At 42.2% G+C, this 24,800-nt stretch overlaps 1 protein-coding gene across 1 annotated transcript; it reads right to left on the reverse strand.

Annotated features, from left to right (window-relative positions):
- Positions 1–1,834: 1,834 nt before the first annotated feature.
- LOC140736880 (uncharacterized) lies at positions 1,835–24,227 on the reverse strand. Its single transcript, XM_073062888.1, has 2 exons — positions 23,942–24,227; positions 1,835–5,614 (listed from the first exon to the last, which is right to left on the reverse strand). The coding sequence occupies exons 1-2, from the start codon at positions 23,991–23,993 to the stop codon at positions 4,377–4,379; spliced, it is 1,290 nt and encodes a 429-aa protein (XP_072918989.1). The 5' UTR covers positions 23,994–24,227; the 3' UTR covers positions 1,835–4,376.
- Between the last annotated feature and the right edge of the window lie 573 nt (positions 24,228–24,800).

The following is a 24,800-nucleotide window of genomic DNA, read 5'->3' on the forward strand; positions in this document are numbered from 1 at the left end:
GATTAGACATCGGCTCTGCACGAGAAACCAGAGGGTGTTAGTAGATGGTTGCCGCTCTGGCTGTAGGCCTTTGATTTGTGGAGTGCCCCAGAGATCAGTGCTGGGTCCATTGTCGATCTGGTTGATATTGTGGTTAACTGGATCAGCAAATTTGCAGATGGCACCACAATGGGAGCGAGGAAGTCTATCATGGCTTGCAACGGGGATCTGGACCAGCTGGAAAAATGGGCTAAAAAATGGCAGTTGGCATTTAATGCAGACAAATGTAAGGTTTTGCACATTAGGGGGTCCAACCAGGGTAGGACTTAAACAGTGAACGGTAAGGCACTGAGCAGTGTGTAGAACAAATGGATCTGGAAATATAGGCCCATAATTCATTGAAAGTGGCATCACAGGTGGGTAGGATCGTTATGAAAGCTTTTGGCTCATTGATCTTCATAAATCAATGTATTGAGTACAGAAGATGGGATGTTATGTTGAAGTTGTAAAGATGTTGGTGAGGCCTAACTTGGAGTATTATGTGTGCAGTTCTGGTCACCTACCTATATCAAAAATGTAAATAAGGCTGAAAGAGTACGGAGAAAATTTGCAACGATGTTGCTGATTGTGGAAGACCCGAGTTATATGGAAAGTTTAAACAGTTTAGGATTTTATTCCCTGGAGCGTAGAAGATTGAGAGGAGATTTAATAGAGGTATACATCTATCAAATAGACATGATAGAGGGTAAAGATAGGGTAAATGCAAGCTGCTTTCTCCACTGAGTTTGGGTGGGTCTACAACTAGAGATCCTGGGTTATGGTGAATAGTGCAAAGTTTAAGGGGAACATGAGGGGAAATCCGACAGCAAACTAAACTCCAGCTACAGGAAGAGAAGACACATGTTCAAAAATAATAAATGACTGAAATAAAACCACACGATGGTGGAAATATTCAACAAGTATTAGAAGATATCAGGGCAGAGGGAAAACGTTATCATTTCACATTAGTGACCTTACTGCAGGCGATCTAATGATTTTCCTGTTTTAAAATCAGATTTCCAACATCTGCAAAGGATTTAATTTTAGTTTAAAGACCAATATCTTATTGCAATTTTATGGGGCCTGGTGAGATTAGATGGAAAAGTGTGCATATGTTTGTTTCCCTACTGGAGGAAGGACACGTTTGAGTTTGAAAAAAAGCAAATGAAGTTTGCCAGATTGATTCCTAGGATGGGATAATTAAACTCAGAGGAGAAATAAAGGCAAATAGTATGTTTAGCTTGCTGTTCCAAACAACATTTTAATATTGATTATAATTATACTGAACTCTCACACCCTATGTATGCTGATGCAACCCTACCCAATCTTTCTGCCGTCAATCAGGATTCAAAGTAAGGTGTTTCTCTGTTTTGTATTTCAGTTTTGAGTTCCCAAGGATCCACAGGCTTTCCAGATTTCCACGTGATGTCTGGACAAAATAAGAACCATCGAAGGCACAGCTATCACATGTTATAGACTTCGAACTGGTTCGTGTGCACCAGATTTCAGAGAAGGTTGGATTCTTAGAGGAATTTTGCTCTTTGCTTATCTTTAGATTGACTTCTGCCAAAGAGCTGCTACTCCGTGGTTAACTAGGAGAACGGGGCCATTATTATCAACAGGCACTAATCTCTGACGGCTGCAGAAGAGCAAGGTGGGAAATTATCTCTTCAAATTGTTCTATTTATAAAATCATTCATAAGTCTGAAAGGAAATAAGAAAAACACAGCTGGAGGTTTGTTGGTTTTGAAACAATATTTCAAACATACCACTTCTATGATGTGTGCAACAATGAATTTGTGACTCAGGAAAAAGGTAGATTAAATAGGGCTATTTTAATCTTAGTTACCATTACATTAATATTAGAAGGCACAGTTTTTGTTCCCAAAGGGCTGAATATAGAACATTTTCCCTTTATTTCAGACAGAAACATTTTCTGTCCCAGCATTAGCAGCATGAAATCCCACAAAAGATAGACTGACCCTTAAACAGACCGAGGCTTACCCTCTAAATTGTACTGCTCAGACTGTCCGTGGATCACATTCTTAAATGAAGGACAACAGCAGATTGAAAGACATACCAAACTGAAATTACAGTTGTTTAAATGTTTTCTTTCCTTTTAACTCTGGAAGGACCCAAATGGTAGGACTTTGAGTTATTAATATTATATCTCTTTGTGCAGTTGATACAGCACCTTGAGGTTGGCCACATAATTATGACCATTGTTTTAATATATGAAATAATCCTTTAAAACCCAGAGGCCACAAAATGCATTGGAAAGCACAAATGTACTATGTTTAGAGTAATTATTAAAGCTGGCGATAATATATTTATAAAAGGCCTGCTTAAAAATCATAAAAAACTATTAGTTTATGCAAACATTAAGGAACAAATTATTTACAGCAATTCGAGCTTTATACAGTATAAGTATAGCACTTCCGTATTACAATCCAACATTAAGTAGACTTTTCCACTGTTGTTTGATGCAGCTGCAAGAGAATTGACGGTGTGCTCATTTTCCCACACCACAGTTGTGGAGTCAAGTAATGGTATCTCAAAAGTACCAAGTTAGCATGACTTGTTACTTGAAATAATCCTAAGAATAGTTCAGAGTGTAAAATTGCCATGGAAAAGGGTAAAACAGTTTAAAACTTTGATCCGTGCTGAGCTCAACGGGAATGGGAATAGAATGACACATTTGAGCTCGTTACCTCCCAGCTAAGAAGCATTACAGCAGGCAAAGTTCACTACCTTAGCAGTCTTGTGGTGGCTTGTGGATATGGTGAAGTCAGAATTGGGCTCAGGAGTGTTGAGCCTATACTTGAATATCTTTCTGATTCCCAAGACTGGGTTTACCTTTCCTGTTCTCAGAGTGTTGGGGAGGGGCTTTGACCCCAGCACAGTGCAGGGTTCATCTGGGTTGCAAGGTAATCTCCAGGTGAAATCTCATTTCCAGTGTGCAGGACAGGATGTGGCAATATTTCTTATTTGATATCCAGAGCAAGATGTAGGTGATAGAATTTATAAGGTGATGGACGTGTTGCTCCTAGTATCATGCCTCCCTCATTGCATTGGATAGGTTCCAGTAGGGTTTTCTGCTGGCATATCAGGGAATTCATAAAATGTTACCATGAGATTGCAACCAACCAAAATTATCTAGGGGAGATCCAGCAGAGACATCAACAGATCCTTCAAAGTTGTATCTACAGACCTACAGACCAGCCTCGCAATCTACGATCACCCCCTTATAGCTGTTCATAGGTGGGTTGTGCCAGGCACAGGTGGAAGGCTGGTAACTGGAGTGAGTTGCTGGGGCCCAGCTTGTTTCCCCACTTGCTCTGTGTTGGGGAAGAGTGTCTTATCATCACATAGGTGGGGATTAGGGAAGAGACTGCAAAAGACCTTGCAGCTCCTCTACTTTCCCCCTCGTGTTGGTCAATGTGACTGACAGGTTCACCCTCCCACATCACAACTTGGATGAACTATAAATACAGTTATTCATGAACATTCAAAATAAAATCCAAGAACTGCCACAAGTCTACTCTAAAAATCTCAGTGAACCTGTAAAACTGGCTGTCTCACTCATCCCATCCAATATAGCAAAGAAGATTGAGAAAGATTAGATATTGTGAAACCAATGGCCAGTCTTTTCAGTCTGATTAAGTGAATTTAACATTCAACTGCTAAAAATAAATATGGAAGTCTGATCAAACTTACGCGTTTTGATTTTATTCATATAGTAAGTTAGAGATTGTTTTGAATTGGAAGCACATTTTCATCCAGTCTAAGTCATTCTCTGTTAATTTCATTAATTTTAGTACATAAAATGGGGGTCTAAACCAGACTCACTCATTTCTGACTCGTAGAAGAGTCAAATTGGTGCTAAACTTTAAGATTCCTAGATGGGACTCTTGAAGTATGTTTTAACAGGCGCATTTTTTAAAAAGAATTGACCCTTATTTTGATAGTGGATTGCCCTTGAAAAGCAAATGATACTATTAGAACCAAGCTGGATCTGATCTCTCTCACCTCTCATTCCATTAAGTTACCTCTGCAATTTCCTCCAGGAGTTTATCGACATCAGAATCTGATGATGCATAACATTGCTAAATTTAGCTGAGCTGGGATCCTGGCCTTGACATACCATATGTTGAAGAGTACTGGTACAGCAGAGCTTCATAACCCCAATGCTAGCCTGCATTTTCTCCTCACTATGGATTCCATTTCAATCAAGTAATCCACTTTTCTTATTCTCCAAGTTCTCTCAGTCCACCTTCCCCACTTTTCTGCAGTCTGCCATACTGCATCCATCTTAATTTAGATTTTGTACAACTTGTTTTATTAATTATTCTATATCATTAAGATAAGTCAATATTTTCATATTCACCATGGTCAGAGTCATCTAATTCAATACCAGGAACTAGATTATAGTAGTTTGCTGATTTACTCATGTAGAGCCTTTGCCGATCCATCTCTTGTAGCTCGTCTGTCACACTCGCCAGCTCTGGTTGCATATGGATGTTGTCGACTATTTCTTCTTCTTCTTCTTCTGATTTCTTAGTTGACATATTAAGGTAGATGTCATCAGCAGTTGCAATGGAGTCAACAGAACTACCAAGCTTTATCTCCACTTCCTCGTACAAGTCACGGTTACTCCCTAGCAATGCTACTGAGGGACGTAACATGAACTGGTTTCTGGCAAGTATGCTGTTTTCATGTCCTGCAAGGGTAGGAGTTGGCTCTGGGGTCCTGCATGTTATGTAGTGATGGTCCTCCAGGTTTGTAAAGCCAGACTTCTCCACAGTACAAATGTGATTGTCCTGTCTAATCCCTTTAAAATCAGCCCCTCTTCTTCTGCAGCAGAAGTAACCCAACACTAAAACAAGAATCAAGATGAATGGGAGGCAAATGAAAAGAGCAGTAAGGCCATGGGACCTGCAGATATCTGAGCGATGAAGATCTATGATATTCAGACCTTTTGGGTGCTTAGAGGTAAAGCACGAGGGCCCATTTTCTGATTCAAAGACACTTGAATTATATTTTGCCAATGCATCATACAAGGCACATGTACACTGCAAAGTATTATTAAAAAGAGACAATTTTTCAAGGCTTGGTCTAAAGACACTGGGAGGAATAGAAATCAGATTATTGGAATCCAAGTATAGTTCCTTAATCTGGTCTGATTCATCTAAAATGTCCTTTGGTAATTCTTGAAGATTATTTTCCTCGAGGTGAAGGACCTTTAAATTGGGTGCATTTGTTAGGAAGTTAGAAGGTAATCGCTCTAAATAATTGTGGTCCAGGTATAGGATCTCCAGAGAGCTCAGATTTTCATCCATATCCAAGATGTCAGATATGTTACAACTTGACAGGTCGAGCACCATTAGTCCTGTCAGGTCACTGAAGGCATTCCAGTGAAGGGCACCAATGGAAGAGCCAGTGAAATTTAAACAGCATTGTTGTCTTGCATAGCTGGAGTTGAATGTCCTGAAGTCAAGATTGACATCACATTTGCAGAATTCATTCACAGCCCCATGACTTCCCCTTGATGCCAGGAGTAGAATCCACTGCAGTAGCATTTTCCGTGACTTGGTATCTGAGGAAACAGAACAGGACGGGGTCAAATGACAGCAATATCACAGTTAAAGAAACAAAGCCAGTTGAGCTTATTGTCATAAGCACAATGCATTGGAAAGAATCATAGGCAAATAGCAACAAATAAGCAGCATTCACAAGGAAAACATAAGATCAAGATTTTGAAGGCAGAGTTAAATAGCAGTTTTTCTGGTTTGAGGAGTGACCAATCAGCAAGGGAGATTCTTTAGAAAGGGCCAATAAGAATAATCTATCTGCAAGTGGAGTGGCCTTTCTTTTTGAGAGTTCCAGTCTTTAGAGTGGCCTTGGCTCATCAGGTTTGGGTGAGGTATATTGTCTTGTAAGTTACTCTCTCTCTGTTCTTATTTATTCATTCCTTGTCTGTTAGGGCTAGTAGATTAGTGAGGCTGGCTCCAGAGGCAGTGTTCTGTACAGTTTGTGGAATGTGTGAAGTCTGAGAGACGTCCAGTCTCCTAGATAAACTCATCTGCACTAGGTGCACCGAGTTGCAGCTCCTGTGAGAATGTATTTAAGGAACTGGAGCTGCAGCTCGATGACCTTTGCCTCATATGGGAGAATGAGGAGGTGACAGACAGGAGACTCAAGGAGGTGGTCACCCCTTGATCACAGGAGGCAGGTAAGTGGGTGATCGTCAGGAGAAAGAATGGAAATGCACAGCCAGTGCAGAGCATACCTGTGGCTGTTCCCCTCAATAATAAGTATACAACTTCAGATACTATTGAGGGGGATGAACGACCGGGGGGAAACACAGTGACCAGGTCTCTGGCACTGAGTCTGGTGCTGTGGCTCAGAAGGGTAAAGAGGTGAAGAGGACTGCAACGTTGATATGAGATCCCTTAGTTAGAGAAACAGAGACGAGGTTCTGAGGGCACGATAGAGACATCCGGATGGTATGTTGCCTCCCTGGTGCCAGGATCAGGGATGTCTCGAATCATGGCATTCTCAAAGGGGAGAGTGAGCAGCCAAAATTCTTGGTGTATATTAACAACAATGACATAGGTAGACAAGGTGAGGAGGTCTGGAATAGAGATTTCAGGGAGCTAGATAGAAAGCTGAGAAACAGGAACTCCAGAATAGTAATCTCTGGATTGCTGCCTGTGCCATGAGCCAGTGAGGGTAAGAATAGGATGATTTGGCAGGTGAGTGCATAGCTGAGGAACTGGTGCAAGGGCAGCGGTTCAGATGGATGGATCATTGGGATCTCTACTGGGGAAGGTATGACCTGTATTAAAGGGTCAGGATAGATCTGAACCCGATGGGATTCTATACTCTTTCGGGCAGGTTGGCTAGAGTTTTTCAGGTGGGTTCAAACTAATTTGGCAGGGGGATGGGAACCAGAGTGATAATGCTGAAGATGAGGAAGTTGGTTTACAAACAGAGGCAATGTGTAGTAAGACTCCTAACAAGCAGAGGTTGTTGATGGGGCAAAATTGCAGTCAACAGCATGAGTTGCAATGTAAAAGAAGGAAGGAAAAAAATTGAAAAGGGTGAATACAGGACTAAAGGTGTTATATTTGAATGGGTACAGGATACGGAATAAGGTAGATGAACTTGTGGCACAGTTACAGATTGGCATGTATCACTGAATCATGGCTGAAAGAAATACGAGCGGTAGAAGAGGAGAAGGATTTAGTTAAAACAGCTGGCCTGGCCAAACAAGGGGTTTAGACCTGGTGGGAAACTGTTGAACAACTATATCTATCTTGGAATGTTCTATGGCAGATGGAACTGCTCCGCATTTCTTTTCTATGCAGAGCAGCGTACGATCTGCTCCCAACACCTGCCAACCTCAGCACCAGGTATGAAGATAAGACAGACAAGTATGCTGCTTGGGGTGAGAAGGGAACACTTCAACATATTTTGAGTGCATGCAGAGACAATCTTTCCAGCGGCATGTACACTTGGAGACATAACAATGTTCTCAAAGTTGTAACAGAAGCGGTTGAGCAAAGTGTACTGCAGCACAACTTATCTCATGCCCCATGCTGCACAGAACATTGCATATCATTTGTGAAAGAAGGCTCTAAGTTAAGGGTGTACAGCACAGGCCCACGATCAAGCATACTTTCTTCAGCTAATGATTGGTGTGTCAAGGCCGACCTGGATGGGAAAGGCAGGTTCCCAGAGCAAATAGTTTTCACCACATTGCGTCCAGGTATAATTGTCTGGTCTGACACCAGTAGAGAAGTGGTTAATAGTGAACTCACAGTCCCCTGGGAAGACAACATCGATGAAGCCCATGAGTGCAAGTTAGCCAAGTATGCAGAATTAAGATCAGAGTGCAGAGACAGAGGGTGGAAGGTCTCATGCTATCCATTCGAAGTAGGGTGCTGTGGCTTTATTGCGTTCACTTTCCAGAAGTGGCTGCATGATCTTGGCTTTACTAGAAGAGAGATCAAGTCAACCAGCAGGGCTGTAGCTGAGGCAGCAGAGGCAGGATCATCATGGGTGTGGACCAAGTACGTCCAGAGGGGCAGATAGTCGGACAGTGTATCCATCTTTTGTAAACTCTTCAGTAGCTGCATAGACACCTGAAGAGTAGACTATCTGTTGGATGGAAGTGACCGACAACTCTGATAGAGGCAGATGCCAAGTTGTTAATCTCATCAGTGGGAGGTGGTGCTTTAGCACTGCTGGCCCACCACCTCGAGGGAGTCTTGATCATAAGCGGGCCGAAACTCCTGAAGGCAGGTGGCAGATCAACTGATGATCCCACTGGTGATAGCACAGGACAGTTAACATCTTAGTCCAAGTGTATTTTCAACTCTTAGCTGGAACCTTAAAGTCCAAAGATACACTTTGTATTGAAAGGACAGGCAGGAAAGCAGAGTGTGTGGCATTACTCTGTTGGTAAAAAAAAGTGAAATCAAATCATTAGAAAGAGGTAACATGGGGTTGGAAGGTGTTGAATCATTATGGATAGAGCTAAGGAACTGCAAGGGTAAAAAGACACTGATGGGAGTTATTTATAGGCCCCCAAACAGTAGTAAGGATGTGGTCTACAAATTACAATAGGAGATAGAAAATGCATGCCAGAAGGGCAATGTTACAATGGTCATGGGGGATTTCATTATGCAGGTAGATTCGAAAAATCAGGTTGGTGCTGGGTTCCAAGAGGGGGAATTTCTAGAATGCCAACGAGATGGCTTTTTAGAGCAGCTTAGTTGAGCTCACTAGGGGATCAACTATTCTGCATTGGATGATGTGCAATGATCTGGAATTGATTAGAGAGCTTAAGGTAAAAGAACCCTTAGGGGAGAGTGATCATTATATGATCAAATTCACCCTGAAATTTGAGAAGGACAAGCTAAAGTCAAATTACAGTAGAGTAAAGGGAATTACAGAGGTGTGAAAAATGAGTTGGCCGGAATTGATTGGAAAAGAACACTGGCAGGGATGATGGCAGAGCAGCAATGGCAGAAATTTCAGGAAGCGATTCTGAAGGCACAGGATATATACATCCTAAAGAGGAAGAAGTATTCTAAAGGCAAGATGACAGAACCGTGGCTAATAAGAGAGGTCAGGGCCAACATAAAGGCCAAGAAGAGGGCATATAATTGAGCAAAAATTAGTGGGAAGTTAGAGGATTGGGAAACTTTCAAATACCAACAGAAAGCAACTAAAAAAGTCATTAAGAGGGTAAAGATGGGACTTGAGAGTCCTTGTGCAGAACTCCCCAAAGGTTAATTTGCAGGTCGAGTCTGTGGTGAGGAAGGCAAATGCAATGTTCGCACTCATTTCAAGAGAACTAGAATATAAAAGCAAGGATGTAATGTTGAGACTTTATAAAACACTGGTGAGGCCTCACTTGGAGTATTGTGAGCAGTGTTGGGCCCTTATCTTAGACAGGATGTGCTGAAACTGGAGAGGGTTCAAAAGAGATTCATGAAAATGATTCCAGATTTGAACAGTTTGTCATATGAAGAGCATTTGATGGCTTTGGGCCTGTATACACTGTAATTCAGAAGAATGAGGGGTGACCTTATTGAAACCTATCAAATGGTGAAAGGCCTTGATAGAGTGGATGTGGAGAATATTTCCTATGGTGGGAGAGTCTGAGACCAGAGTACACAGCCTCAGAACAGAGGAGCATCCTTTTAGAATGGAGATGAGGAGGAATTTCTTTAGCCAGAGAGTGGTGAATCTGTGGCACAGGCAGCTGTGGAAGCCAAATATGTATTTATATTTAAGGCAAGCTTGATAGATTCTTGTTTGGTCAGGGCATAAAGGGATACAGGGAGAAGGCAGGAGATTGGGGCTGACTGGAAAAATGGATCAGCCATGATAAAATGGCAGAGCAGACTTGATAATCCAAATGGCCTAATTCTGCTCCTATGTCTTGTGGTCTTATGACCTATAATTATACACAATTAGAACAAAATGAAGTACATTTTAGTGCAAAATGATCAAAGTACTTATTGTGCAAACACAAGGAAATCTGCAGATGCTGGAAATTCAAACCACACACACAAAATGCTGGTGGAACACAGCAGGCCAGGCAGCATCTATAGCAAGAAGCACTGTCGACATTTCGGGCTAAGACCCTTCGTCAGGACTAACTGAAGAGACAGATACTAAGAGATTTGAAAGTAGTGGGGGGAGGGGGAAATGTGAAATGATAGGAGAAGACCGGAGGGGGTGGGATGAAGCTAAGAGCTGGAAAGGTGATTGGCGAAAGTGATACAGAACTGGAGAAAGGAAAGGATCATGGGAGGGGAGGCCTCGGAAGAAAGAAAGGGGGGAGAGCACCAGAGGGAGATGGAGAACAGGGCAGAGAGAGAGAAAAAAAGCAAACAACTAAATATGTCAGGGATGGGTTAAGAAGGGGAGGAGGGGCATTAACGGAAGTTAGAGAAGTCAATGTTCATGCCATCAGGTTGGAGGCTACCCAGCTGGTATATAAGGTGTTGTTCCTCCAACCTGAGTGTGGCTTCATCTTGACAGTAGAGGAGGCCATGGATAGACATATCAGAATGGGAATGGGACGTGGAATTTAAATGTGTGGCCACTGGGAGATCCTGCTTTTTCTGGCGGACCGAGCGTAGGTGTTCAGCAAAATGGTCTCCCAGTCTGCGTCGGGTCTCACCAATATATAAAAGGCCACACCGGGAGCACCGGACACAGTATACCACACCAGCCGACTCACAGGTGAAGTGTCGCCTCACCTGGAAGGACTGTCTGGGGCCCTGAATGGTGGTGAGGGAGGAAGTGTAAGGGCAGGTATAGCACTTGTTCTGCTTACAAGGATAAGTGCCAGGAGGGAAATCGGTGGGAAGGGATGGGGGGCGGGAACGAATGGACAAGGGAGTCGCGTAGGGAGCAATCCCTGTGGAAAGCAGAAAGAGGGGGGGAGGGAAAGATGTGCTTGGTAGTGGGATTCCATTGGAGGTGGCGGAAGTTACGGAGGATTATACGTTGGACCTGGAGGCTGGTGGGGCGGTAGGTGAGGACAAGGGGAACCAAGTGGGGTGGCGGGCGGATGGGGTGAGGGCAGATGTGCGGGAAATGGGAGAGATGTGTTTGAGAGCAGAGTTGATGGTGGAAGAAGGGAAGCCCTTTTGTTTAAAAAAGGAAGACATCTCCTTCATCCTGGTGCTTATTGAGTTGCTAAACTATAGTGATTAGGATTTTGTCAGTTGACTCAAGAAATGTGTGGCTGAAGGGAAGTGGCTGTTCTTAAACCTGTGGTGTGGCATTTCAGGTTTCTGTATCTCCTGTCTGATGATAGCTATGAGAAGATGACATGGCCTAGATGGTGGGAATCTCTGATTATAAATGTTGCCTCCTGCAGACACTTCCAATGACAGGGAGGGATGTGTCCGTGGAGTATTGGGCAGAGACAACTATTCTCTGTGGCTTCTTACGTTCCTGCACATTTGAATTACAGTACTTGACCTGGACACAACCAGTCAGAATACTTTCCACAACACATCTGTAGAAGTTTACTAGACTGTTGGTGGCAAGCTGAACCTCCTTAACCTCCTAAGAAAGTCAAGACACTGCTGCCCTTTTCTTAGAATTGCATCGATGTGATTGGTCCAGGACTGGTCATTCAGGAAGTTATGCATGCTGACTTTCTCCATTACTGATATCCCCCAATATAGACCACTACATGTTTGTCCTCCTTTCCCTTCCTGAAGTTAAGAATCAGCTCTTTAGCTTTGCTGACATTGAGTGAGAGGTTGTTGTTATGGCACCACTCACCCAGGTGAGTGCTCCGGTAGGCTGACTCATTTTCACCTGTGATTTGTCCAACAACAGTCAGGTTGTGAGTGAATTTGAAGATGGCATTGGAGCTGTGCTTGGCCACACATTCAAGAATGTATGCAGAGTTATGCAGGGGTCTAAGCATGCAGTTGGTTGATTATGGGTCATACTGATTGCTTGTTGCTTTAGGACCCACAGGAGGCCAAATTCCATTTTTGAAATATTAAAAAAACATCTTAATTTCTCCTGGCCTCCTCAGCAGGTTTGGCCTGTTGATAACACTACCTGAGGTCCTTTTTAAGCCAACATCAACATCGAAAATTAGGCCCCTGTGACATTACTGAACACCCATCATTTTCACTTCTGTAACAGCCCCCTCAGTTTCAACATCAGCTCATTAGCTGCTGAAACACTTGTGCCCTACTTTGATACCATTTAACTATTCGAAGGCATTCCTAGCCAGCCTCGATCGGCTGAGAGTCATCCAAAAGTCAACTACAAGTTCTAACTCGCATCCAGTTTACTCATTCCCCATTGTTGCCAAACTAACTTAATTATGCAACACCGAGATTTTAAAATTCTCTTTTCAAATCCCTTCATTTCTTCCAAGCTCTATAATCCCCTCCAGCCCTGCAACCCAACAATACATTAGCTGGGTTGAGACCGTAGATGCTGTAATCTGGAGTAAAAATGAAAAGCTGCTTGAACACCTCAACATGTCAGGCAGCACCTATGGAGGTAAAGGGATAATCGACATTTCAGGTCAAGACCCTGCATTGGGGTCAACATTACCGACCATAACCACCAGCAAGAAAAATATACTCCCAAACACACTTCTTTATTGTATCCAAGTGGAATTTCCTCACTCATGGAAAACATGCTGTCTGGTGAATTGTACAGTTCTTCCTAAACTCCACACATCATTTTCCTCCTTTGATATGCTTCTTGAAACCTTCCTCTTTATCCTGGTTCTTGTGCTTCTGCCCTAACACCTCCTTAAGCAACATGGTGTCAGACTTCTGTTTGGCCTGCTCCAGTGAAATGTCTTGGGTTATCTCGCTGTTTTAAACATGCCATCTACATGAAAATCAGTTATTGAGGCAAATGGTGAATCCAGCTTATATACCTAGAGAGGAAGTCACTAGCCTTATGGGTACATATTGCAAGGTTTATAAATTCTCTCCTTGGTGCCAGGTAACTTTTCAGCAAAAGAACCTGGCATGAAAGGGAAGGTAACATTTGAAGGTATAAATTTAATATAAAGTTTTGTGAAGATCTTACTTAGAACATACAACATAGAATAGTACAACATATTACAGGCCCTTCGGCCCACAATGTTGTGCCAACCCTCAAAATCTGCCTCCCATATAACCCCCCACCTTAAATTCCTCCATATACCTGTCTAGTAGTCTCTTAAACTTCACTAGTGTTTCTGCCTCCACCACTGACTCAGGCAGTGCATTCCACGCACCAACCACTCTCTGAGTGAAAAACCTTCCTCTTGAACTTCCCTCCCCCTACCTTAAAGCCATGTCCTCTTGTACTGAGCAGTGGTGCCCTGGGGAAGAGGCACTGGCTGACAACTCTGTCTATTCCTCTTAATATCTTGTACACCTCTATCATGTCTCCTCTCATCCTCCTTCTCTCCAAGGAGTAAGGCCCTAGCTCCCTTAATCTCTGATCATTATCCATACTCTCTAAACCAGGCGGCATCCTGGTAAATCTCCTCTGTATCCTTTCCAATGCTGCCACATCCTTCCTATAGTGAGGCGACCAGAACTGGACACAGTACTCCAAGTGGGGCCTAACCACTTCTGAACTATTCACCTGCTATACAAGATCAAAGCAGGCTTGTTTCTGCCTTTATCTTCCCCTATACCAGACTCTCATCATTTAACAATATATAAGTATTCATTGTAATCCACAATAACTGGTATTTGAAGTGCTTTAGGACACATAGACAACCAATATGAAAGCATTTTTTAGTGGTGCATACAGTTTTGCATTTTAAAATTAATTAATTCAAATTACTGAAAACTTCATTGTTCTTGCACAAAATTACTGAATGATTAAAAGTTAGTATTTTAGACAATGGTGCTCTTTCAGTAGAACAGATTCTATTGCATTCAATTTAATCATGCCAGCAACTTGTACTGATTGCGATCGCTTTCTACTTTAAAGTAAAACTTTGTTACTTGTTTCTTTCTGTGACATAGTGCTTGTCTCATCCTTCAGCACGGTGCAGATTACAATTCAAAAACTATGGAAATTACAGGTGAAGACTATTGTACTGCCGTGACTGTGACAAAACCACTAGAGACTAGAGACTGAAGCTCATTCTTTATTCAATGGAAGCTGGTCTTCTGGAGAATATATTTCTCCTCTCCTTCAACTGTGTACTGACATTTTATACTTTTTAAATACTAAGCAATAAGCAACAAACTGAAACTTCAGTGACTATAATTTCCTACTTAGCATTTTCACTAAGTAACTTTACAGAAATACATCTTTACAATAGGTGTACATCTCAACTTGTAGAACCCCTTTCAATATTTAAATAACAGTGACTGGTCCAAGGGATTCTAGGAAAAAAGACAGACACCCATGAATACTTCTCTTGTTATATTGATGAGAGATGGCTCCCTAAATATCAAAATGGCTGGAATATTAACTGACAAAACACACATGTCCTGAACTGTGTATTATGTGAAATGGTTATGTCTTTAACGATGTGTTATCTCAGGAGATGGTTGCATATTGCCTTGTCTGATCTCATCATGAAGGCTTCAAGGATTAACATGAACGTACACTTCTTGTCTTCCCCTGCCTAGTTTCCATGGTACAGAACGAGAATGTCACACATCTGATGACCGGTATCGATGGCCTTAAAGTATTAGTGGAAGTTAAATTATGAACAGTTTCTTTTTAAACAGGTTCTAGTACTTTACTGGAGTATATGATGAATAAACTCTTCTCAGGCTACCAGCTGGGTACAGCTTTGATTTTAACCGACGTTTTAAAGACAAACTCTGCCCAAGATGAGTTTATTAGTACCGGTATATTTTAATTAACTAGCTGCTCCCTCTAGTCCATAACTCCTGAAAAATGTCCAAAATGACTCCTAACAATATCATCTCAATCTTTTTATATGAACAGAAGGACTGTGTCCCTAATTTGACAATAACTAGTGAGCCATATCTTGGTTATGGAACCTCTACATGACAGATTATCAGTGACTAATCAAAAGCTAAACAGCCTCTGTGCCCTTGGTCGCTGGCTGGACATGCTGTACTCTTCTGTACTGGTGATTCATTGTGCCAACTTCAGAATCTCTGCCTCTCCCCAAGCTTTATCATTGCAACGCCTCACATTCCCTTATCATTAGGTCTGGTCTAATTTACCTTCCGATCAATAGTCATTGTGCACTACGGTAACCACCACCCCCACACACACAAAGTTAACCGTGTGGGACTCTGCAATGATTTGTCAAACCAGGCACTTTCAAGATAGTCATCACCTGGCATTCTGCAATGCAAATATCAGATGTCACGCCAAATTTGAATGTTATTGATATTCAACAATTGCCTGACGTGATCTGCTTCATTATCATACGACTGGAAATGCCATGTGATTGTAAGTTAACAGCTGGGGGGCATCACTGGAGAAGGAGGTTGAGGTTTCTGGGTGGTAGATGTTTTCCAGTGGATCTCTTAGGGCTGGGGTACGTTAAATCTTTCACCTTTCTGCTAGTTATCACTCAGCCACCTGAGCTCACTTTGGTCCCAATCACTGCCGCATTGCCAGCACACCCTGATGCACCATCAATAACTCTCGGAGACGTGAGTCAAGGTAGGCTTTTATTAGCTGGAAGAAAGCACCGTCAGCAGCAAGAGACCATCACACAACATCCTGGAGACTGAGGGAGGAGCAGTGCCTCCAATCGCCTTTATACAGGGGTCTGTGGGAGGAGCCACAGGAGCATTCAGCGGGGGGGGGGGGGCGTGTCCAGACAGGTATATGTAGTTCACCACACACCCAATAGCCACTTGTTGCTCAGTCTGAGGAAGGGTCTCGGCCTAACCTGCACAGTTCCTCCAGCATCTTGTGTGTGCTGGTTTTGCTCAGATTGTTGACACTGTGGTCAATAAAAAAAATTCCCTCAGGACAACAGTAAACCCACAAGATACCATTCAGTTTAAAAAAAAATAACCTTGCATTTTAACTAACAAGATTAACTACAGTATGGAAAAAAAAACTCAGCATGGTTCTTCCTCACCTAACTCATTAATTGCTTCAGACAGTCAGTTATGGATTCATTAGTGGCTTATTGAGGAGGGTGGGAGAGGGAAGGAATATTTTCCATTAAATGTGCTCCTGTCAACACACATTGACGCCAGTCAGTATAAAATGAATTATTTTGGAACTTTCCTGAAACTAGAATAAATGCTTTCTTTTATTGTAAAACATATTGTTGTTTATCAAGTCCAACTTTAGTAGAAGTATGATAACAGTCCTGATAATAATAGCACATTGAATAAAAACTGCCTTATCTTAACCCTGCTCCATTAGGAATTCCATCTGTACCCACACCCTTTCCTGAGTGCCAGAAAGGCATTGAAGTGTGAGTTTCCTGTAATAAACTTTATGAACAACTCAGTTAAGAAAATAACAGGAAAATTCTGTATTAATTGGAGATAATTATTCAGTTATTTTATAAGTTGAAAACATTTTGATGCCCTTTAAAAAGCAGGCCTAAATAGGGAGTTGTGTACAAAATACAGTACTGTACATTTACTGCCCAAATACTTTTTACCTCTCCAAATTATTTGCATTTGAGGCTTTTTGCCACTTTTCAGTTTACAAGTCATTCATATTAGGAACAGGTCCTAACTAATATCAGGATCAGGAAGGTTATATGACAGCCAGAAGACCTGTTTCTAATCTTCTCCCTAAGATGCTCTGTTCAACTTTCTACACCTTGTTTCATATTATACTCTTTCATATTTTATAATGATGTAGAAGGAGGCTATTCAGCCCATCAGATCTTTTACAGCTCTCAGAGCAATCCTATCAATTCCATTCCCATGTTTAATTTCCCTGTAACCACACTCTCTGACATGTAAGACCATATGACACGGGATCAGAATTAGGCCATTCTGCTCATCAAGTCTACTCAGCCATTAAATCACAGCTGATTTACCATCCATCTCCACCCCATGTCCACCACCTCCCTACCACTGGGGACAGCACCTGCAGGATCCGAGAGCAGGTGAAAAAAAATTGCGGCTTTTAACAGACTGGTAAAACCAAAATGCTTTAACATAACAATCACGAGGAAATCTGCAGATGCTGGAAATTCAAGCAACACACACAAAATGCTGATGAAATGCAGCAGGCCAGGCAGCATCTATAGGGAGAAGCACTGTCGACGTTTCGGGCCAAGACCCTTCGTCAGGGTCTCATACTTTACATATGAATTTCAGCCCCTTATGCTTGCTCAAGCTGAACTCAATGCTGACCTTTAAATATCACTCCATATTCCTAGATTCCTTTAATAGTCAAAAATTGATTGATCCATTTATATTTAGAGTTATAGAGTTACAGAGCACATAAGCAGACCTTTCAGCCCAACTTGACCCATGTGCTTCTAAACCTTTTTCTATTTATGTAGCTGCCCACACGTCTTTTAAACTTTATAATTGTACCTGCCTCTACCTCTGCCTCTGGCAGCTCATTACATATAATCACTGCACCCTAAGTGAACCCTATCCCCTACCCCCCTGTTCTAACCAATTTTTACAGGGCAGCCATTGAGAGCGTCCTGACCGGCTGCATCATGGAATTTGCAAGGCATCTGACCACAACTCCCTACAGAGGATTCCAAGGACTCCTGAATGGATAATTGAGGTCTCTCTCCACCCCCCCCCCCCGAGATACTTACCAGGACCACTGTGTATGCAGGGCCATTCGCATTATCAATGATCCCTCCCATCCATCCGAAAATCTCTTTGAGCCCCTATCATCAGGCAGGAGGTAACATTGCATTAGGACAAGAGCTATTAGGATGGGAAACAGCTTCTTCCTCCAGGCTAGAAGACTACTGAACTCCCTGCCAGCATCCAGGTCTCATCACACATGAAATGGCAATGGCCTGATATTGTTTACTTTTTAACTTGTGTCGAAAATGCATCTTACTAATTGTTAAACTTATTTGTGTTCATACCACTTTATGTATTGTGTGTGTGAGTTATATATACTGTGTTATGCACCTTGGTCTGGAGGAATGTTGTTTCATTTGGTGTTATACATGTGTACAGTTGAATGACTACAAATTGAACTTGGAAAAATATACAGCTATAAGGTCTCTTTTAAATCTTTCCCTCTCACCTTAAACTTATGCCCTCTAGCTTCAGACTCCTCTGTCCTGGGAAAAAGTCTGAGACCATTCAACTTTTCAACAGCTCTCATGATTTTATAAACCATTATAAGGTTCCCTCTCAGATTCCTATTCTCCAGGGAAAACAGCCCTGCCTATCCATTCTCTCCATGGGTGAGTTGTCAGTGCACTGGGATCGTTACATTGGTCCACCTTGGAATAAAAATCAGGCCAGAGCTTAATGTTCCTGACTTCACTGCTGTCTAGATTTCTCTGGGGTGGGTCTTGAATCTACAACTCTCTGACTCAGGGGTAAGAGTGTAACCACATTTAGTTATAGTTGATAATGAAACGACACTGTAATGGAATGTGGACTGTGTCATCTAGTCTGATCTATTGCAAAGAGCAAGTCAGCCTTTTAAATGTTGTGATGTTAAAAATACAAATATATTAGTAGTGCAAATGTACAGTATATTATAAACATGAGGAACTGTGATAAATTTAGATGTCTTTGTTTATTTTTTGTTAGCGTATACTTAGTGATTTACATTTTACTTGGACTTCAGTTTCTGAGTTTCTAACTAGCAGCTAGCTCCAGAGTGAGGATTAAATTGGCTGTACTGATGGAGTTGCTGATGTCCTTTCTGGGCTACAGGATGATTGTGTTTGCCTGTCAGGAATAGCTTGACTTAAGTGGGCTTAATTCCAGGATCTCAGACTGCTTCAGACAGACAAAGACGTTACATTACTTAGGTGACAAGTCAGGCAATAGTCAGTTGTTCGGACTTGATTCTTCTGAATGAACGTCCACATTTCAGCCAGAGTTTCTCACTCTAGGTAAGTTACATGTGTTGACTGAAAGATCTCAGAGCACTAAGATGGGATACTGTGTGATCACTGCACTTAGTCATTGGTAGAAAAAACTAAATATCCCCTAAAAGCATTTCAAAGGTAAGTGGATATAGGACTTATAAGGAAAAAAAAATTGCGGGAGGAAAAGGGTTGTTCAGTATTTGTGAGGAGAGAGGAACTGTTTGCATTTATGTTTGAGACACTGCATCAGAATTTGCATCTCTTCTGTCTTCAGGATTTTAGGACCTTAGTCTTTGGAATACACTTAAACTTGGGGAGTTCAGCTTCATTTCCTGGGAACCATCATGATCTTTGTTGACACATCCCATAATGTAACACGGCAGTTGAAGCAGGCCCCTTCTGATCAAAACCTCAATGAAAATAATGAACTAGTTACAAATTCAGTCGCAGGGTGTTTCTTCACATTACAGTAACAGCAACATTTAACAAGGTATCAAGAATTAGAAGTAGCAATACACCATAAAGTTCTTCATTCCAGCTCTGCCATTTAATAAGATCATCTGATTGATTACCTCAGTTCCATTTTCTTAACTAATCCATATCCTTCATGCTCTTATAAATCCAGAAATCTCTCTAGGCCTCCACAGCTCTTTGGCAGAGAATTCCAAAGGTCCATGAACTTCTAATAGGCATTTCCCATCGCTGTCCTAAATGAGTTATACTTCCCCAAACAGGAGAAACATCCTCTCCATTCTCTGTCAATATTCCTTAAAATATGAAATGCTTCATATTTCTCACTTCTCATGTCCAGAGGTATCCGAAGATGTTTTGGGGAGTAAGAGAGAAATTGTTGGGGCCCTTGCTGAGATTTTTGTGTCTTTGTTAGAAGACTGGAGGGTGGTTAATGTTAATCCTTTATTTAAGAACACCTGCAAGGACAAGCCAGAGAAGTGATATTAAAGTTCCTGGAGAAGATTGTGAGAGACAGGATCTATCTGCATTTGGAAAGGCAAGGGCTAATTAGAGATAATCAGCATGACTTTGCAGATAGAAAATTATGTCTCACAAATTTGATTGAGATTTTTGAAGAGGTGACCATGAACATTGATGAGGGCAAGGTGGTAGATATTGTCTAAATGGAGTTCATCAAGGCTTTTGATAAGGTTCCGCATGGTAGGCTGGTCTGGAAGGTGAGATCAAATGGGACCCAGTTGGAAACCAAATGGGCTTGATGGAAGGAGACAGTGATAGTTGTGGAAGGCTGTTTTTCAAATTGAAGGCTTGTAACCAATAATGTACCACAGGGGTCACTGCTAAATCCCCTATTGTTTAACATCTGCATTGACAATTTGAATTGGAAATTGGAGATTGATTTGTTATTGCCACATGTATTGAAGTGCAGAGAACAACTTAACTTGAATACTGTCCATACGGATCAATTCATTACATAACAGAGTGCAGAATAAAGTGTTACAGTGTAGAGAAAATGCAGAGCAGGCCAACAGTAATGAGATAGATTGTGAGGTCAAGAGTCCATCTTATCATACTAGGGGACTGTTCAATGGATTTATAATGGAGGAATAGAAGCTGTCCTTGATCTTGGTGGTACATGCTTTCAGGTTTTAATATCTTCTGACCAATGAGAGGGGGAGAAGAGAGATTATCCATGGTGGGTGGGATTTTTCATCAACTGAGACAGTGAAATGTGGACAAAATCTATGGAGGAGAGGCTGGTTTCCACGATGTGCTGAGGTGTGTCCACAATTCTCTGCAGTTTCTTGTGCTGATGTGCACAGCATTGGCCACACCAAGCTGCAATGCATCTGTGTAGGATGCTATGTTTGATAAAATTGTTGAGAGTCAAAGAGGACATTCCAAATTTCTTTAGCCTCCAATGGACTTGAAACTGTTAACTCTCAAGACCTCAGCAGCCTTGATGTAAACCAAAGCATCTGCACTGTCCCCTTCAGAGGAATTACGGGTTATGGGGGAAAAGGTGGATGATACTGCCCATTATGATGGTATCATCTGCAAAATTGTAGATGGGTTTAGTGCAGAATTTATTCACACGGTTGGAAATGTACAGGGAGTAGAGAGCTGTGAATGTAGGTGGATGGGAATGCAGGATAACAACATACGGAAGCATCGTAAATAGTGGTGTTGGTTTTATAGTGAAGAAGGTTATCTAACTTTACATCAGAATCTAGATCAACTGGGAAAGTGGGCATTGGAATAGCAGATGGAATTTAATTCAGACAAGTGTGAAGAGATGCATTTTGTGAAGTATATGCACAGTGAATTATAGGGCCCAGGGCAATGTGATGAACAGGGAGACCTTAAGGTACAAGTACATAGTTCCCAGAACACAGTGACGAAGACATATGATATGCTTGTCTTCATCAGTATTTCTCACCCTCTGCATACCACCTTGGCTAAACAGAGGAACACTGAGTAATAGACTAAGACAACTGTGCTGCTCCAAAGAGCGCTATATGAAGTCATTCTTACTCTCAGCCATTAGGCTCTATAATGAGTCAATCTATAGCCAGGTAAATGATGACCTCCTCCTGTTGGACTGTTTGAGGTAACTTATTTTTTTATTCTTTCTCACTTCTCTTCTAATATTTGTATATCTGTGCAGCTGTAATGCAATTGTGACACTGCCAGTTCCTCTGGGATCAATAAAGTATCTATCATCGTCATGGGACATGGAGTACAAGGGTCGGGACATCATGTTGAAGCTGTACAAGAGGTTGGTGAGGCCACAGCTGGAATACTGCGCACAGTTCTGTTTGCCATGTTGTGGGAATGATTAAGCAGGAGAAGGCACAAAGTATTTTCACAAGGATGTTGCCAGGACTGGAAAGGAGAAACTGATAGTCTGGGAATTCTTTTCCTTGAATGAACATCTAAATGGTGATGTAGTGGCTAGCACATTGGGTTTGGAGGCTTGTGTGCTTTTGCCAAGCAGGTCAAAGGGTAGAAGCCAGACTAAGAGTGGTCCACCAGGCCACCACGTTTGGAGGTTCATCTCGGGGCTAACAATCCTGACTGGTAAAGTAAAACTGATACCGAAACAGCAATGTAGAATCCTTCTATATCTGCGTGTGACGGTTTAGACAGGGAGAGACGGAGGACCTTCATTACTACCCAAAGAACACTGGGACAGTTCCAGATAAGGCTCTCCTTCAGCATCTGCTCTAGCTGGGAGACTGGTGGAAAGTGAGAGTGAAAAAATGAACAGTCAGGCAGATAGGCTAATGGAACAAGCTGCTAGTCGAAACAGTGGATGGGGGTACAATTGCAGAATTTAAAGGGCGTTTGTACAGATTTATGGATAGGAAGGTTTAGAGGGATTTGGACCAAATGATGGCAAACAGAACTAGCTCAGAAAGGCACATTGGTTGATTTGGACCAAATGACTTGTTCCTGTGCGATACAACTCCATAACTCATTGTAAATTCCAATTACTACAGGCGCAACATGTACTAATTAGTACAGAACTAGAGTGTTTCTCATAAAACAATCCTTTTATCCTGCGAACCCACCAGTGAATCTTCTCACATCTTCCCATAATGCAACAGTATCCTTCCTTCTGTAAAGACCTGTAGTCTCACCGGCAGCCAGGGGAAAGTGACGAGTCACTTCCCACCAGTTTCCCAGATTCACTGGATGCTGAAGGAGAACCTCAACAGGAATTGCCCGAGTGCGCGAAGCGTGCTCCTCCCTTCCCTTCAAGACTTTTTGTATGTGTGTGTGTGTGTGTGTTTCCCCTCTCGAGAATGCAAGCTGAAAGTTGCTTCGTTTGTTTTGTTCGTTAAAGCGACTGGTCTGAGGCACCCTGGGAGCAGTTATTGTTGTCAATACACACCACTCCCCTTGTGATGACACGGCCAATGCGGGGAGTGAGTAAGGTATAAACAAGCCCTCTCCCGCAGGTTAGTTTCTAAAAGCGGCTCTAACCAGTCTAACGCTCAGTCCTAAACCTCAAAGGACAGGCAGGTGCACGGGTTTGCCTGTGTATTTCAGATTGTACAAGACCACTGGAAGTTGAACATATTTAAGACGTGTTTCGAGGATCAGGCTGGAATGCAGAATGAAAGCGAATACCCTTACTGTAACTTTAGGCGCTTTCGCGTTGGTAATCTAGCCTTCGCATAGTTTCGTGTCCCTTGGTTTTAAATCCCTCACAACAGCGCCAATGTGGGCAGAGATTGAAGCCCACACAAAAGAGGAGAAATGGCAAACCGTTTCCTGGACTACGCAGTAAACATGGTTATTTCCAGTCCTAACTTTACAGAATATAATTTATTATATAAACCCTAAATATTCTGACACGGTGCCACCAAAACAATAATCGGAGTGCAAGGGACCAAGAGAAAAGTGTTCTTTCCCGTAAACTATCGACTTCCTTGCCCCACCAATGCGAGGTGTATTCATTTCGGTTCGTTACTGCTGATTCGGCGTGGACTCCGATTGACAAAGTGAAATAATATAGTTTTCTTTATTTGTCCCCGGATGGAATGTGCTCAGATTTAACCGACCGATTCCGCGCTATGTTTTGGTTTCCGTCTACCCCACAGGCTCTCCCAAACTTCTCTCTCCCTTAGCCTGGACATTTCCCTGTGCTGACAATTTCCGACCTCACGTGTTTTCAGCCTGAAAATCTCTGGTATTTACCTGCAAGTTTTAACATCTCGCTAAAATAATGCAAGGAACTCCGCACCTCGCAATCAGATGCTTGCGTTGGGGTTTTAATTGAATAGTTTCAGGAGTTCTTCCCACTGGAATGCGAGGACCTATATTCTCGACCTCTATACTGCAAATCTCTTCTAAAACACCTCCACTTTACCCCACCTTATAAAATTCCGAAGCGGGAGAATAATTCTTTGTAAATAGGAGTTCCCTTACCTTTAATGTTTCTGCTGGTTTCTCCCATTCCTGCAGGTCTAGAAGAAAACATTCTAGTTACAAACAGAATAGTTCTTACTCCATTGGTTGGGGCTTCGCATCCTGATGGAAAACAGTATAATGTATTAAATATTCCGATGCATTTCCTGATCGGAAGTGGCAGGTCATGAGAAGTAGAAGCGCTTAGCGCAGTAGTTCCCTCACTCGCTCTCCTCTCTGACACTCCTTTGCAAGTGACCAGGTATGAAGCAGACTGCAGAAAACGCACTGAGGCCGCCTGAAGGAGGCTGCCCCGCTTTTCTGCCCTCCTCAGCGCTTCGCCAACACTTGCTCTAGGGAGACACCTAGTGTCCGACCTGCAGTTATTCTTTGGTCGCATAACACTAGTGGGAAAGATGAGCGAGCCCGAGTTTGAAGTGAGGGCCATCTCTAAGCGCACTTCCTTCATCTAAGATGACTTGGAAGACCTGCGGGAAAATACAGAGCCACCCAGAGCACAGCGACAGAGGCAGCTATTCGAGTTTTGCAAATGACAAACCAAATGTGTTACTTATTTGGTTGGAGCCATTGGCAAAAAAAAATAAAATTAGGCATATTTGATGCTGGCTTGATATGGTGGCCTGATTTAAATGTTAAAAAAGTGTTTTTTAAAAAAAATCAAGTTGTCTTTGATACTGAGAAAAGCAACATCAACTAAAAAGACGTTTGTTCTTTTAACATTTAAATCATGCCTGTGGAGTGTTAGTAACGATTGGTGTTATTTATTGTTATACAGCCCTTCGTATACTTCATTTCATTGCTCCAGTGCAGGCTTGGATTGACTGTAGAAACACCCGAGTCTGGGTTCTGGGATTGGATG

The sequence above is a fragment of the Hemitrygon akajei genome, chromosome 12 (assembly GCF_048418815.1).
Source record: "Hemitrygon akajei chromosome 12, sHemAka1.3, whole genome shotgun sequence".
Classification (NCBI taxonomy): Eukaryota; Metazoa; Chordata; class Chondrichthyes; order Myliobatiformes; family Dasyatidae; genus Hemitrygon; species Hemitrygon akajei.